The sequence below is a fragment of the Rhinopithecus bieti genome, unplaced genomic scaffold (assembly GCF_001698545.2).
Source record: "Rhinopithecus bieti isolate Rb0 unplaced genomic scaffold, ASM169854v2 scaffold_56806, whole genome shotgun sequence".
Lineage (NCBI taxonomy): Eukaryota > Metazoa > Chordata > Mammalia > Primates > Cercopithecidae > Rhinopithecus > Rhinopithecus bieti.
The window spans coordinates 1081024-1097932 of record NW_016823424.1 but is presented as its reverse complement, the minus strand read 5'-3'; the positions used below and the strand labels follow the sequence as shown (position 1 = coordinate 1097932).

Sequence of the window (16909 nt, the reverse complement as noted above, 5' to 3'; positions counted from 1 at the left end):
CTGGAAGAGTCTGGGTTGAATTCTTCCTTAAATGTTGGTAGAATTCACAAGTGAAAATGCTTAGGTCTGAATTCTTCTTTGTGGGAAGGTTTAAAACTGTGCATTCAGTGCACACATACTAGACGTAGAGTTATTCAGGCAGGACTGGCTACATAATTTACAAGGTCTATCTTGATGAATGTTCCCTGTTGTCACTTGAAAAGAATGTATATTTTTCTGTTTGAGGTGGTGTGCTCTATAAATGTCAATTAAATGAGGTTGATTGATAGTGACACAAATTACCGAAGACAGTGACAGTAGCCATTAAACTTTCCTTCTGTTAATCTGTCTTTTGTCATTTTAATTCACAGACTCCAAGCACTAAAACTAAGTGGGTAAAGGAAAGCTTTTTCTCCCTGACAGTGTGTTTTGACCATTTATGCTATATGTAATTATTAATATTGTTTTATTTGAGTTCTGTGATCTTATTATTTGTTTTCTTTTTAGCCCTTCTGATGTATGTTTCTCTATTTCTTCTTTTTTTATCTTCTTTGGATTATTTAGATATTAAGATTTTTTCTTTTGATCTATGACTTTAAAAACTCATTTATTATTATTATTATTATTATTATTATTATTATTGCAGAGATAGGATCTTCTGATGTTACCCAGGCTGGTCTCGAACTTCTGTGCTCAAGTGATGCTCCTGCCTCAGTCTCCTACGGTGTTGAGATTGCAGGTGTGAGCCACCACGCCTGACCTCTATTGATTTTTGAGTATATCTCTATGTATTATTTTTTAGTGGCTACTCTGGAGATACAATGTATGTAATCTACTTTTTCACAGTCTACTTAGAGGTAATATGTTATCACGTACATTTACCTTTCCCCATTTATGTGATAGTCATCATAGATATTGCATCTACATAAATTAAAACCCCACCAACAGTTATCATTTTTATTTTCAATAGTCATATATATTTTAAAGAACATAAAAGAAACAAAAATAAGTTTTATATTTACCCAGATATTTACCGTTTCTGTTGTTTTTCCTTCATTCCTGAAATTATGTTTTCCTCTGACATCATTTCCTTTTAGAGCAAGTCTGCAGATGGCAAATTCTCTTCATTTTCCTTCATCTGAGAATTTCTTTTTGTTTCATTGTTGGTTTTGTTTTCTTTTTGCCTTGGCTTCTGAAGGAGGCTTTTGCTGGCTGTAGAATTCTGTGTTTACAGTCCTTCCCTGGCTCCACCGCCCTTGGCACTTTAAATGTGATGTGCCACCGTCGTCTGGCTTTCATGGTTTCTAATGAGAAATCTATGATAATTTGAACTGTTATTCTCCTATATGTAATGTGTTATTTTTCTCTAGCTTAAAAAAAACTTTTTAAAAATCTTATTTTCTCTTTATTCTTCAGGTTGGATAATTTCTATTGATCTGTCTTCAAGTTATTCACTCTCCTTTGTCTACTTCTTTTTGTTATGGGCCCATCAGTGACTTTTAAAATGACAGATACTAAAATTGCCCCCAAGGGGTGTGTGTGACTTTGCACACAGAAGATGAAGTGGGAAGTCATGAGCTCCTGGGAGCAGGAGGGCTAGTGGCTGGTGACCCCACCATCAGGCAGGGCCTGAGGCTATGAGCAAGGCAACCTCTACATCCTCAGAGTGCTGGCTGGGGTCTTGGCAATGCAGAACATACAAAAATGCGAGACGTGCTTCCTGCTGCCTCAGAAGAACTGTCTTGGAGGGAGGCTGACCAGAAAACCATTCCTACTGTGAGACATGTACCCCAATGGAGCTGTGCTGTTCATGACTGTGCCTTGGCTGACTCCTGTCACCACCTGATGCTATGTCTTGCACTCTATGGTATAGTCATGGTCAATTTCAACTCCAGGCAAATTGTCAAGCTTCTGTTCTCTCCAGCATCTGGGTTTTTGCACATGCTGTTGTTGCCTCTGCTTGGGACACTTCTTCCTTCTTAGTATGGCTAATTCATCATCCTTCACATCTCTGCTGGGACGTTATATCCTTCAGGAAGTGTTTAATGATGCCCCAAGTCTGGGCTGGGCCTCTCGTCTGGGTAGTACAGCATGAGTTCTACTTGTAATATAGTACTTAGCATATTGAGTCAAGTGCTTGTGCACTTGTCCATCTATCAGACAGGACTGTAAGCTCTTCGAGGGTTGGGGTTGAATCTTGTCCATTACCATTTTCCCAGCATCATGCCTGGTACGTGGTAGACACTTCTCAAATGTTTGTTGGATGAACAGACAAAAGATGAGAGTGGGCAGTGGGCTGTGTGGAGGGGATGGCTGGGGGTGGAAGTCTATGGGCAGATCACACAGGGCTTGTATGCCATGTTAAGGAGCTTGGGCTATTTCTGGGAGGCAATAGGGAGCTACTGAGGGATATGAGCTGGAGGGAACCACAGCCAGTTTTTTATGTGAGAAAGGCCTTTCGAGCAGCATTGTGATGAATGAGTTGGATGGAGACACGAGTGGGAACAGAAAGACCAGGAAGGACCTATAATGAACTGGGGGAACTGAGAGTGGGTGAGACCTGGGAAACTAGAGATGGAAGGGTTCACTTTGGTCAAGGGAGGGTGCCTCTGGACACAAGGCTATTCCTGGTGGTGGGGGGAAGTGGGCAGTGGGCCGGCTGGCACTTGTTTTTGGAGCCTTTGCTACCTCTCCTATGCCCTGCAGAACTGTGAGTCCCTCCAGGGAAGGGCCTGGGCCCTCTTTCCTCAGTGCCTTCCCTGTGCCCAGGACACCAGTCTTCGCCCCACCTCAGCTTGGTGGGCTGTGATCTCGTGGGGTCTAGGAGGCAACTCCCCCAACCCCAGTGTGATCCAGAAGGAGAGGCCAGAGTCCCTATGAGATGAGCTTGGCAAGTTTATTGAAAACCCAGGAACACAAAGAGCAGCACACACAGGCAGCCCACCCCACCCAGCCCCCAGGCCTCCTTGGAGCTTGCAGTCACAACCCTGCAGCGGACAGGGCTGGGCCTCACACCATGAGCAGGGGCAGGAGTACGGGGAGCATTGCAGAGCCCGCCTTTCTGCCTGCACCCCACCTCGTGGACTTGCATGCCGGAATTACACCAACAACGCAGGAAGAGAAACAGCAGGACAGAAGCCACTGGGAGAAGAGCCATCTTGGGGCTTAGGGAGCCCGGGGTCACCAAAGACTGGGATCCCCTGGATCAGGGAGAGAAGGAAAGAACCTTCTCCTACCAGGGAAAGGAAGAGGAAGGAAGTGAAGGATGTGGACTTAAGGATGCCTGCGGTGTGGACAGTCAACTCCAAATTAACCGGAAGCCACGGGTGGTGAGGGCACTGGGTGGATTGTTGTTATGGCACTGAAAGTGCATTTCTCCAGGCTGTCGCTGACAGGGAGAGAAGTGATCCAAAGGAAAGAAACTGGGAAGCAGGTAGAAGCCAGCTTGGCTGGAATTGCTAATGGAGCATCTACATGGCAGAAAAATCCTCCAAGAGGACATGGGGCCAGGCAGAACAGCTGGGCGAGAGCTAAGAGGTGGCTTCCTGGCAGGAAAGGGAGCTGGAGACCCTCAAGCCCAGAGCCCATGAACCCTGGGGACAGAAGTGGGAGCCGTGGAGCTGCTTCTTCTCTGGGCAGCAGCTGTCTGGGGCTGGGCTCTCAGTACTTGGTCCGGTGGGAGGTGGTAGTGGATACGAAGTGGACACTGGAACTGCGGCCGCCACTGCAGCTGCTGAAGCCCCCCTGGGTGGGCAGGGGGCAGGGGACGCTGGGGACACAGGCCTCGCTGATGAGCACGGAGCCACTCCTGGTACCAGTGCTCAGCAGGTCCCCAGTGGCCGGGGCGACCCGGGCTCCACCCAGGTTCGGGCCACAGGAAGCCAGGACACCACTGGTGGCACAGACGCTGCTGCTGCCTGAGAAGGTGACCCCACTGCGGGAGAGGGTGGAGCTGGCAACCAAAGGCTCAGGCCCGCACACCAGGCCTCCCCGGGAGCTGCTGACAGCTGTGGAGAAAGAAAGCATCAGGCAAGCTGCCAACACCAGGGCCCTCCACCTCCATGCTACCCCTGGGCTGCACCTCCGGGTCTGGTGGGGAGGGAGTTGGGGCAGGGTTGTGGCATCTGGGGAAGTGGTCCCTATTGTCTACACAGTCAGTATACACTTTTTCCCTCTCTTGTCTGGATGGCTCAAAGACTGTGACTACATTAAAATCAAACATCCAGATTAAAATGATGAATTTGTCCAATTCCCCAGATGTTTGCGTACATCCATAGGTTGACTCATTTATATATGGCTAACGTCAAATTGGGTTGTGAGATGTAGATAGTGAACTGGATTATCCAGACAGCTGGAGCAATAGCTTCCATAAAGCCATGGGCCTTTTATCTTCCAGTTGTATTATGCCCCTTGGTGGTCTCCACATTTCCCCTAGCCCAGCACATAGGAAACTCCTCCAACACTAGTCCCTTGTCACCTCTCTCCTGACCCACTGGTGCCTGTGCTCTGTAGCCCTCTGCTCTCCCCTGGACACACCTCCATACCTCAGGACTCGAATCCAGTGAAACCTTGCTAGACCAGCCCCATCCAGGGAGGGGCACACTCTTTCCTGTCCTTTCATCTTACCCAGAATCCTTCCTGCCATCCACGAAGTTCACTCAGGCTTGACCTCCTGCAGAAAGCCATTGCCTGCCGCTTCCCCTGCTCACTCACCGCCTCCGTGGGAGTGGGAAGGGACACTCTCTTCCAAGTACATGTAGCTCTGACTGTCTGACCCACCCAGTTTAGCACTTGGTTCCACTACATGTCAGTGTTCATTTGTGTTTTTGGAGTCAGAAATCTGGGTTTGAAATCTGGTTCACCTTGTGAGTTCTGGCAAATCATGTGCTTTCTTTGAGTGGGCAAAACAGGAATGCCAATATCTGCTCTTCTCCCCAGGGATCCTTCCGGGGTTAGGTTGACCACCATCAACCTAGGTGATGAGCTAGGACTCATCTTCTCAAGAAGATTCTATTTCTAGAGAGCAGGGGCTGGGGCTTGCCTTGCCAGTGTCCCCAGCCTGCCATGTCCAAAGCATGCAGGGCATCGATGGTGGGGAGACTTCCATTCGGCCTTGCTGCATTCCCTGCCATCAGGGGATGAAAGTCTCCCTTGGCAGAGGCCTTCTCATTCCTTCTAAATCCCCTAGATATTTCCCTTGAAGGACAAGGCCACTCAAAGCAAAAATGCTGGCTGTCCTCCACTTTGGAGGCCTTGTAAACCTTTGTGAATGTTTTGCTCTGGGGAAGGCAGACTCTGGGGAGATCTCGGACCTCAGCTAAGAAGGTGCTCCCTGTCCAGGGCTGGATGGTCCCAGCTCCCCTGACTGTCGTGGTTAGACCGTCCTAGACTGGCCATCTAGGACGCCTCCTGACCCCAGTGTGGGCCTGAGTTTAAGGGAAGTTTGAAGAGGAGAGAAATGTGTGAAGAGGAAAAAATAAGTTTCTTACATATGTTTACTGGTCCAACACCTTCACAGAGCCTGGAAAGGGAAAGAAACAAATCATTTCACATGCACTATTGTTTACTGAAAACCTCTTTGCCATAAAAAGGGCTTTCTTGTCTGAGCAGATCTGTGGAGCAGTGGTTCTCACCCCTGGTTGTACACACATCTGGGGAGTGTTGAAAAACTACACGTTCTTAGACCCTATCCCAAAACCATTAAATTAAAATATTTAAGGAAATTTATCATTAGTAGTAATTTTATCAAAATTACTAATGATTCTAGTGAAGCTTGTCTAGACTTGCATTTGAGAGTCACAGATCTAGAGCCTTCTTCTAACTCCCTGACAAGGACAATGCAACTAATGTTTGCAGAGAAGGTATTGTCATCTTTAAAGACTAAGTATTTCTGCAGTTCTTCACTGTCCCCTTCTCTTCCTTAATCTTTCTAGATGCCTAAGTCTGACTTCACTCTCCTGCTGGACTGAGAGCACTCACCGGCTCTCCTCGCCCTCCAGCAGGCGCCTGTAGGTGGCGATCTCGATGTCCAGGCCCAGCTTGGCATTCATCAGCTCCTGGTACTCGCGCAGCTGCCGCGCCATGTCCTGCTTGGCCTGCTGCAGGGCACACTCCAGGTCTGCCAGCTTGCATTTGGCGTCATTGAGGGTCGCCTCACCCTGCTGCTCGGCCTCGGCCACTGCAGCCTCCAACTTGGCACGCTGCAGGGAAGGTAGTTTGCAGGTAGGCTTTGGCAGTGCCAGAACATCCCCAGGTTGGGTTAGAAACACTGCCCCTCTTAGTGGGAACATAGCCTGGGGCCAAGGCAGGGATAGACCCCGTGGTGCTTGCTTTCCAGGGCACTGGAGATCCTGTAGTTTGATGTCACTATGGGGTAGGGCATTGCTCTTCTTGTTTCCATCCCCACTGAGTTTGTCCCTCCTGATTTCAGCTGCTCCAGAGCCATGGCATCTAGAGGGTAATCTTATTCTTTCTGTACCACCTTTCCTGCTGGGTCTGCCCTAGCCCTTTACTTCTGTGTGGGAAGCTCTCCTTCCCTTCCATATTTTTATCCTCCAGAAGGCCTTCCTGGACTGGTCCCTCCATTCCTTGGTTTCTGGGTCTTGATGGTCTCCCTTACCTCATTAGACTTGGGGGTTCCCAAAGCCTGAGGCCCTGGTTCTCCCTCATCTGAGGTTTTCCCTCCTTTCCTTTGCCCACCTGAGCCTTGGTGTGCTCAATCTCTGCCTTCAGCCTCTGGATCAGGCGGGTCAGTTCGTTGATCTCGTTCCGTGTGTTGCGCAGGTTGTCACAGTGTTGGCCAGCTGTCACCTGCATCTCTTCATACTGGGGAGAGAGGAGGGTATTTTGAGGGTTCAAAGGTCAGGTCAAGATCACAGCCCCCACTGAGTTGGGGGCCTCAAACCTCCCTGGGCCCGCTCTGTTATATATGAGTCTTATCCCCAGAGTTGCCTCCATCCCTTCCCCAGCCTCCACTGCCCACCTTGGTCTGGTACCAGGCCTCAGCATCAGCCCGGCTGCGCCTGGCCACTTCCTCATACTGGGCCTTGACCTCAGCGATGATCCCGTCAAGGTCCAGATCACGGCTGTTGTCCATCTTCACAATGACCGATGTCTCTGAGATGTGTGACTGCAGCAACTGGATTTCCTGTGTTGGAGGATTGGGGAGACAGATGTGCTTAGAGTCTCATTTAGTAGCTGGGACTCTGCCACAGGGTGCCCAGGAAGTGGTGTCATGGGCAGAGAGCATCACTCATTGGTTCATAAAAAAGCAAGACCATCTAAATTGGTGATAAAGAAAAAGACATGCCTGAGAACCATCTCAGGCTGACTTTAGAACTCTTGTGATCTACTCAGAGACATCCCTTTAACACACTACTTTGCTCAGTGAGTATTAAAACCATGGGGACCTAAAAACATGGTGGAAGAAAGTGGGAGCTTCTCTAGGGCTTAAACTTTTCTTAGATTATCTGCAAAGTGGCTGGGCTGGTCACAGACCATTGAGACCTGACAATATTTTAGCACATGGTGGTCTAGGAATTCCTATATCCCAAGCCCTTAACAGAAGAACCAAGGGGCTTGGGACTGTCCTGCAAATAGAATTCCAGAGGAGACTTTCCTCAGCCTCTTCACTTAGAGCTAGCAATTCAGCTCTGGCTGGGCCTATACCAGACTGGACAGATTGCTTATGAAGCAAAAGACAGCTGGTTTGGCTAATTAGGTCAAACATATTTTTTCTCACCTCTTCTGGCAAATCAATTTTTCAGTCTTCTGGTCAGTACACAGGAAGTGACATTTCTAGATCCCAGTCTTTAAATTGGCAAATAAGGAGTTGGATCATAGATCCAAGGAGTTTGACCTGCATCCGACTGCTGAAAAGCCTGCTCACCTTCCCTTCCCCATTTGAAGATATATTGGCATATACAGCATACAGATTTGAGTGAGAGGAAAGCTATATTATAGTAAATGTTTGAAAATATGCTAGCCCAGACTAAGCCCTCAGGGAGTCCAGACCAAGCATTGATCTCCTTGGGTGCCCTAGAGAAGATGAGCCCTCACCTCCATGTAAAGGGTTTTTAGAAAGTCAATTTCCTGAGTTAGGGTATCCACGTTGGCCTCAAGATCAGACTTATTCATGAAAGCTGCATCCACATCCTGTATAAAAGAGAGAAGGATAAATACTCATCGCCTGGCCACTGTTTCACCTTCCCACCTGGGTCTGGAGATGGGGGCAAAGAGGCAGCCACTTCCCACAGATGGTAAGGTCGCTGCATAGAAGTGAAGCTCAGTGACTTTTACTCTTTTCCCTATTATAATGCCAGCATTCCCCCAGGGGCTGCTGGACATTTTCTGATGTTCAGTTAGAGGCAAAGAAAATCTAGACAATCCAAGATACTTAGGTCATCTTTTCATACCTCTGCTCATGTGTGACCCAATCCTAAAGAATCTGAGGCTGAACCTGAACTTTGTAGGAAATCTCTTTTTATCTCTGAGGTTCCACTGTTCTTGGTGGTGTGAGTAGTCCCAGACTCCACAGGGCTGCCTGGGCAGTTTCCTGGGGAGTCTTGAGAACATTTGCCAGTCCGGAGGAGAAGCTGGCCAGGGCTGTGGTTCCCCCTTACCTTCTTCAGAGCCACAAACTCATTCTCAGCATTGGCCCGACATACCACTTCCTCTTCATACCTGATGATAAAAGTTAAGAAGGTAAGTTCTTGCTCTGAACTGAGAGACAGTTACTCCCAACTCCCCAGTGAACCTCTCAAGACCTCTCAGTTCATGCAGGAGCGTGATTCCCTACTGCTATCTGAATGCTATAACATCATCTCCTCTGTCTCATCTTCATGACCTTTCATAAGCCAGTGCCTCTCAGTTTCTCCAAAGCCGTTCCACTTTCTTAATGTGGGTTTGGGATCTGAAAGCTTGGTCTATTGCTTTGTTCCTCTGATGGAAATGATGTAGGATTATTGCACTCGACTACAGAGCAAGTAGGGCCCAACTGAAAAAGATGCTGAACATGGGCACCTTTTTCCTCAGCAGGGCCTCCTCCTCTCTGTTCACGTATCATTACCCCTCACCCCTGTCCCCAGGCTTGATGTGGTAACCAGCATTCAACCCTGATCCTTCCAGCTGCTCTCATCTGAGCTTGGCAGCTGATTCTGGGGCCAGCCCAGGCCTGTCATTGTTCTGTGCAGCTCAGATGTCACTCACTTCTTCTTGAAGCCCTCAAGGACATCCTGCAGGTGGTTCCTCTCAGCCTGGAGCCGGGCCTGGTCACTGACCAGCGCCTCCAGCTGCCTCCGCAGGTTGGTGATGTAGCTCTCGAAGAGTGGCTCCAGGTTGCTCCTGACACATTTCTGCTCTTGGAGGAAGCTCCACTTGGTCTCTAGGAGCTTATTCTGCTGCTCTAGGAACCGCACCTAAATCCACAGGGCACACAAATGGCATTTGAAGTGCTTGGTAGGGTTCATGCCTTGACCAAGCTCTTGAGATGGCCAGCGATGACTTGACCACATGTCGACAGGGTTCTCTCCTCTGCTGACTGTCATTCCTCCACTAACTCAGCAGAAGCTGGAAGGGCAGGTTGTAACTCCCTCCTTGTGCTCAGTAAGGCCTAGTTACCAATATGGGGTTTTTGAACCATAGCACTTCAGTACCATTCCCCTATCTAGCCTCAAAGAAAGGGATACACCTGTGCATTAGGAAGTTGGAAGAATTGGTTCTATTTAAGCTGGGGTTTGCCTATATTTGAAAACTGATGCCAGGCATTCCTGGCAGAGAATGAGGAGCAGAGTAAACTACATTTGGGGTGGGATATGATACTAGAAGGTGGGAATTGTCAGATTGTAAGTCCTATCCAACATCTCAGATAGTCCATTGGCTGAGATGTGTAAAGCTGGAAGATAGCTTATAGACCCTTTACCCCAGTCTCTCATTTTAGAGAGGAAGAACTCAAAACTCACAGAGGTTCTCCTCCATTCTCAGACATAACCATTCCATCTCCACATAGACATGGTGTGTGGGATGTCAGTTCTTTTGGGTTATCCTCATCACTGTTCCCACTTATCTCCCTGGAGACCAGTGACTACCAGTGGTCATTCCCTACAATTTCCCTGAATCTAGGCAACTTGGCCGAATTTTGATACCCCATGAGGGGGTATGAATTCTTCTTCTTTTTTTTTAATTACTCAACTCCATTCTCTACTTTTCTAAGCCTGAGCAGATGAGGCCACTCAGCCTCAGAAACTATGAAAACTTCATAAGGAACAAAAGAATCTCAAAGAATAAAACCTCTTAAACATATACCAGCCAACACATGGCTAAAGTCCCAGTGTTTCCAGTCTGTTTCACAGACATTTCTAAGTGACCAGGTGGAACATCTTAGTTTGTCGAGATGCCCTCGAGTTTGGCTGGATGCTCCTCTGTCCTCCAGAAGATGTCACCACTGTCTGAGTCTATCCCACCATGTAGCACGTCCTCTGGCTTGGCCTTGCTCTGCAGCAGAGCAACCCGGAAAGCATACCACCACCACAATGCCTGAGGAAGGCACTTGAAAGATCTGAGGTCAAGGTCAAGTCCCCAGAACTGGGCCAGTTCTTTTTAAGGGAAAGAGCACTCTAGTGCATTTTGGCTGTCATATTCCTAGACCCAGAGATTCAGCTATCATAGGTACCTTGTCAATGAAGGAGGCAAACTTGTTGTTAAGGGTCTTGATTTGCTCCTTCTCATCCTTCTTCACCCTCTGGGCATTGGGGTCAATCTCCAGGTTGAGGGGGGTCAGCAGGCTCTTGTTCACAGTCACAGCTGTGATAGATGGGGCTGCTGGGACTCCAACTCCACCAACTCTGTAGCCAAAGCCAGGGCCACCAAAGCCATAGCCAATGCCACTGCCAGCTCCAAAGCCCAGACCAACACAGCTGCCAGCCCCAGGCCCCAGACCAACACCTCTCTCATCACCAAAACCCATCCCACAGCCAGCACCAAAGCTGACTCCACAGCGGACAGGCCGAGGACCTACAGCTGCTCTCCGGGGTGAGTATGATCCAAAGGTAATGACGCTCCGACTACCAAAGCTGCCAAGGCTCCGGAAGCTGGGCCCACTCCAGCAGGAGACAGAGTTGGCCCGGAAGCGGTTCAGGTTCTGCGGCGTCATTGCTGAGCAAGAGCTGAAGTTGCCCACCCGGTGACCAGAGCTGAGTCGGTAGGAGCGGCAAGACATGGTGTCTTCCTGGTTGGGAGCAAAAGAGCGAGTGTAGAATGGGCAAGCTGGAGCTGGGAGTCCCTCTGAGGCCAGTGGATCCCTTGCACCGCTTTTATGTGCATGGTGATCTGAGGCTTGGTCCCATAAAAATGAAAAAATCCATTTGCAGGCATTTATGAGCTTGGGTAGTTAGCAGAAACTCTTCATGCCTATAACCTCCTTGACAATGAGTTAACTCAGACACACCTAGTCTCATCGGGATGAGGACTGTAACAGCAAACCAATAAACATTAAAAACACATAAACACATAAACATTAAAGTCCTATTTTTCCCTATAAGTCCACCACAATTGCCATTATGGGGACATTAATTTGCTTTGGTCATAAATGCAATAAGTTTTTTCACTGTAAGTGTGGCTAACCACCAGAAAGTTAGGATGGCAACAGCTCCAGCAAGAGGCTCACAAAGGATGCATCCATGAAGATATAACCCCCTAAAGAGGTGGGGGTGTGTGCACATCTCCAAGTAAGAAGTGATATGGAGAAAATATAGTTTGTTGCATTTCTGTAAATCAATTAAATCATCAAAAAACCTTCAGCCATGTTTTATCTGATATGGTTGTTTATACAAGAGTTGAATCTACAGTAAAGTTCATTTGGGCTAGTGTAGACACATCTGTGATTTGAGATACTCAGAGATATTCATTCATTCAACAGTTTTAGAGTGCCTACTATGTATCCAGCAGTGTGCTTGGTGCTGAGGGTACAGAGATTACAAAGACAGTCCTATCTTCATGGTAGTAGGGGAAGATTTATCTAAAAATTACATTTTTTTTAGAGACAGGATCTATGTTGTCCAGGCTGGTCTTGAACTCCTGGGCTCAAGTGATCCTCCCGTCTCCACCTCCCAGGTAGCTGGGACTACAGGCATGCACCGCCATGCCCAGTAGAACGTTTATCTTGAGGACTTCCAGCAGTCAACACTTTGTAGCATGATTTGAGGCCAGAGCATTGGAAATTTTCTGTGTAGAAAGTTAACTACATGATTTTTAGCCTCCAAATACACCATAGGGGTGATTTATAGGCCTGTCCATTCAGGTTCCTTGAATTATTGATGAATCTTTGGTTAGGGTAGAGAGACACATAGCAATATACATCTGGATAGAAAAGGAAAAGTTCTCAGCAACTGAATGAATATTATCGTTGTTATCAACATTGCAGCTCTTTTAGGACCCTGAGCCAGGCTGGTGTTTACCTCTTCTATTGTAGTGTGTCCTCTGCCCAGGGGAACTCATGTTTGACTGGATGCTGGAGATTCTTTGGGATGCTTGAAATTCTACTTGGAAGGGGATGTATACATGCTTTTGACCAGAAGCATCCAGCTCATTTGTGCAGTATTTCTTTTTTTCCCAGCTATCAGGAAATGAATATATGTTTAAGGGGGAAATGAAGCAGAAAAACAGTAAGAAGTGCATACTTCTCGTCAAAACCACCAGTGGCCTCCATGTTAAATTCAGTGGTCTGTCCCCAGCCCTCACTTTCTTCACATAGCTGACCATGCCCTTTCTCTTGAAACATATTCTTCTTTCGATTTTCAGACACTACACTCTCTCGATTTCTTGCCACTCTTTTCAGCCTTCTTAGCCAGTTCCTCCTCATATCCCCAACCTCTAGACACTGAAGAGCCCCTGGCTCAATCTTTGGGTATCTAGTCTCTTCTTTAGACTCGTTGCCTTGGTGATGTTATACAGACTCACGACTTCAAATACCATCTATCCATTCATGACTGCCAAGGCACATCTCCATCTCAGACCTTCTTACCCCTAAATGCCATGCATATGTTTTAACTGACATCTCTATTTGGATATCAGATAAGCCTCTCAAACTTTATATAGTCATCCCTTGATATCTCCAGGGAGTTGGTTCCAGGATCCCCCGTGGATACCAAAATCCATGGATGCTCGTCGAGCCTCTGATATAAAATTGTGTGGTATTTGCATGTAACCCACACACATCCTCCTGTATACTTGAAATCATCACTGGATTATAATATCTAATACAATGTAAATGCTATGTAAATAGTTGTTATACTCTATTGAGAAGAAAAAAGTCTGTATTTGTTCAGCACAGATGCAATTTTGTTTGAATAGTTTCAATCTGCAGTTGGTTGAATCCACAAAGCTGGGAGCCACAGCTACAGGGCTGACTTTGTAATCAAAACTGTTCTCCTAATTGTTCCTACTAAGTATGTTCCACTTGCCAACATCACTATCTCTGCAATAGTTCACGCCAGCAATCTTGAAGTCATCCTTTTGTCCTGTTTTATATTTCCCTTTTCCCACATTCAATTTATTGGCAAATTCTCCCTTCAAACTATATCCAGACTCCTACTCCTTCTCACCATCCTGCCGCTCCCATGCTGGCCCAGGCCCATCTCTTCCCACAGCATCTTCTGAACTATGCTCCCAGCTGGTCTCCCAGCTTCCTCCCTTGCCCCTTCAGACTTTTCTTAGCAGCACAGAGCAATCCTTTAAAAATGTGTCAGATCATGCCATTTCCATGCCCAAACTCCTCCCATGGTTTCCCACCCACTCAGAGTCAATGCCCTGTAAGACGCTATGCAGTGTGCCTCCCTCTTCCCTGACTTCGTCCCCTGCACCTGTCCTGCTGCCCACTGTGTTCCAGCCACTCGGGCATCCTGGCTGTCCATCAAACAGGCAGAACGACTCCTGCCTCGGATGCTTTCCCTCTTGCTGTTTTCTCTGCTGGGAACCTTTTTCCTCAAATAGCTGCATGGTTGGATCCCTTGACTCTTCCAGGGCTTTGTTCATATGTCATCCTCTCAGCTTCTATTGGAAACTCCCTGTCCTCCCTGTACGCCTGCCCCACTTCCTTGTCTCCTTAGCATTTACAGTCATCTGAGGTCCTCTCCTTGGGTGGATTTACCTGTTGTAGTTGACTTGCCCTGGCTGAAGCAAAGCTTTAGGAGGCAGACACCACTGTGCATTTTGCTCTGTTAGGGGTCACCAGGGCTCAGAGTGGGGCACATGATGGGTATTCTGTATAGTTTCGTTGAGTGAATGGAAGAGGCTGCAAAGATTAAAAGCAGGAGGAGAAACGAACAGGGAGTATGAAGAACAGGAATTTGGACATTTGGTTTTGCAGATATTTCAGGAAAAAGAGACTCCAGGTTCCCAAATGGACAGGAATGGCCCAGGAGGGGACGGTGGTGCAGAAACTCAAGTGCTCACAGAACCAATCTGGTTTGTCCCCCAGCTCCAGCCTCTTGGGGTTTGAGCCAGGCTGCTTGAATGAAAGGGCATCCCACTCTTCTGAGGCCAGGCAAGGGGTTCCAGGAGATTGGGGCAGGGGGACCAGAGGCTGCCTGGTGGAGGTGAAAGGGGAAGGGAGTGGGAAGGATGGCCTGCCTAGAGAACCCTATTGGGGACCCAGAAGATGATATCGATTTTAGAGTCAGATGGACCTGGGTGAAACTCAGATTTGTCACCAACTAGCAGTATGATCTTGAATAGTGCTATACCAAGGGCAGGGTGGTGGCCAGGTTCTGCTGCAGGTGCAGGCACTAGAGGAACTTATCTGCAGAGAACTTTAAAACCAAATACAACCAGCTTATTAACAATTTTTGGCACACATTGGCCATTCTAAATAATGTTAGTAGTCCATTCCACCCCTGTGGTATACCAAAGACCTTGGGGAAATTGTTTAACCTCTAAGCCTCAGTTTCCTCACGTGTAATATGGAATATTCCCTGTTTCATAGTATGATGAGGATTGAATAGGAAGTGCCTGGGATGTGCACTGTGCAGTGCCTGGCAGCTGCTACTGTACTCCATTCCCTTCCCTTGCTCTTCCTCCCTCCCTTCCTCCCTTTTCTTCTCTGTTTTGCACAATCCTCCCTTCACTTCTACACTGTCATCCCTGTTCCCATCCACACCCACCTCCTTCCCGTTCCAGTGGCAGACACATTCATACCCCATTAGCCATTCCTGTCCCATGTCCCAGCTTCCCTCAACCCTGATCAGGCTGGGTGGGGTGGGGTTAACTGTAATTGGGACCAGTCAAGCATAGCCCTTGCTCTGTGATGAGCTGTAGCCATCAGCAATTTGCAGTTTGGAAGCAGTATTTCGCCAGATGATGCATAACACAACCCTCAGTCATTTTTTAGGGGGTGGCAGATGGGGAGAGGGGGTGGAGTTGCCCTGGCAACTCTGGGCGGGAGGTTTTGCTGCTGCAACAGTTTCTTCTTGCTGTTGTCAGTCAGCCTGAGTGTAACTCCAGAGACCTGCAGGCTGAGCCCAGGCTCCGTGGCTGCGTTACTATGCCTGGTTGCTGGGTCATCAGGATGCTATCTGCGGAGCAGGGAGGAGGCAGAAATGCTGAGTAGAGGAAAGGGAGGGGAAGGGCTGCATGAGGGAGGGGGACATCCTGGTTGGCCATGCAGGTTCTGGCAACCCTGTTTGCACTGTGGCTGGGTGTGTATGTGGGAAAGGGGATGACAGGGGAAGAAGCCCAGATACTGAGAAGTCTTCAGAGGGCTTCTGTTTTGCCTGGGGACGAGTTTGTGCTGGAGAGAGGCACTGGCTGGGGAGGTTTTCATGCTGAGACCTGCTCCTGCTGGGAAAGGAAGCTTCGGAGTCCCCTAGCAGGGGTGGGTTGGGGGGCAGGGGGATGTGTGTGAAAGGCTAGGTCTACCCTTGCCAGTACCTCCTCCTCTCTCCCCTCTCAGATGAATGAACACACCTTCCCAGGGGAGATAAAGCACCCCCTTCTTGTTTTCTACCCACCCCTAACACTTCTTCTAGGAGGGATGATTTTTTTCAGGTTTAATGCAATGTCTCACATTGCCCACAAGGCTGTCACCTCTCCAGAGTGAAAACGTTGCTCCTGGTAGACGTCTAGTTCAGTTTGCTTCAACACTCCTTTATTGGTTGCTAATGTGTGCCTGGTATTGCACTGAGGTGCTAGGATGGCTAGGACAGCCTCTTCCAGGTTCAGTGACCCCAAGCGCCCCTCCTTTGCTCATGGTGCCATTTCTAGAGCCATTTTCCCAATTCAAGCCCCTGCCAGGATTCTTTCTAGGTACTTGGTGACCCTGGCTGGAGCGTGGCAGTCGTGGGTGGACCTGGGACCACAGATGTGACTGGTGTGAGGAAGGGCCATTAAGGGCAGAGTCACCCAAGGGAGGGGCCAGGGGAGCAAGCAGGGGCCGTGTGGGAGGGAGAGAAACTCTGGTGAGCACTTGAGAGCTTCGGGAGGAAGAAGGCCAGGAAATGGGAGACTTTCTGTGGAGACAGGCACAGAAACACAGAGCTCCACTCCAGGTCCCCCCAGCCTCACGAGGCCTCTCTGGGCTGTTCCCCATCCTATCCTCACTGGTACACTCTGGAGGGGCTGGGGTTAGGAGACTCCAGGCCAAGCCGAGTGCAGTGAAGCTCTGGCTTCATACAGACAGTTCTCTTTCTCACCAGGGCAGGAGGCCAGGGACTGTTCCTTCTGTATCCCAGCACCCAGTGCAGGGCTGACCCCAGAAGACACTCAAGGAGGTGTTTGCTGTGTTGAATGGAATGCAGATGTCCCAGCCACCGCCAGGAGGCACTTTCGTCCCGCCTGTTTTGAATGTTTCCTCTCCTGGGGAGGAAGGGGGAATGGGGACTCAGCTACACGACACTGGATGCTGGGGAGTCCCTGGTGGGTGTCCTGGAGGGGATGCCCT

The 16909-nt window shown here is 48.6% G+C and overlaps 1 protein-coding gene across 1 annotated transcript; it reads right to left on the bottom strand.

Moving 5' to 3' along the window:
- Window positions 1-3417: 3417 nt before the first annotated feature.
- On the bottom strand, window positions 3418-11255 carry KRT84 (keratin 84). The gene is made up of 9 exons (XM_017861439.1): window positions 10649-11255; window positions 9187-9395; window positions 8601-8661; window positions 8038-8133; window positions 6962-7126; window positions 6679-6804; window positions 5959-6179; window positions 5469-5500; window positions 3418-3986 (listed from the first exon to the last, which is right to left on the bottom strand). Exons 1-9 carry the CDS (start codon window positions 11192-11194, stop codon window positions 3640-3642), a joined length of 1803 nt encoding a protein of 600 aa, XP_017716928.1. The 5' UTR covers window positions 11195-11255; the 3' UTR covers window positions 3418-3639.
- Window positions 11256-16909: the final 5654 nt, after the last annotated feature.

What these genes read in the sequence shown, in the direction of transcription:
- KRT84 (XM_017861439.1), bottom strand. Translation starts at nt 11,194, where the DNA reads ATGTCTTGCCGCTCCTACCGACTCAGCTCTGGTCACCGGGTGGGCAAC. An exon ending in CTTGAGGGCTTCAAGAAGAA is followed by an intron (nt 8,662 to 9,186) that starts GTGAGTGACATC and finishes TTTTATCATCAG; the next exon opens with GTATGAAGAGGAAGTGGTAT. An exon ending in AGGCCTGGTACCAGACCAAG is followed by an intron (nt 6,805 to 6,961) that starts GTGGGCAGTGGA and finishes CTCTCTCCCCAG; the next exon opens with TATGAAGAGATGCAGGTGAC.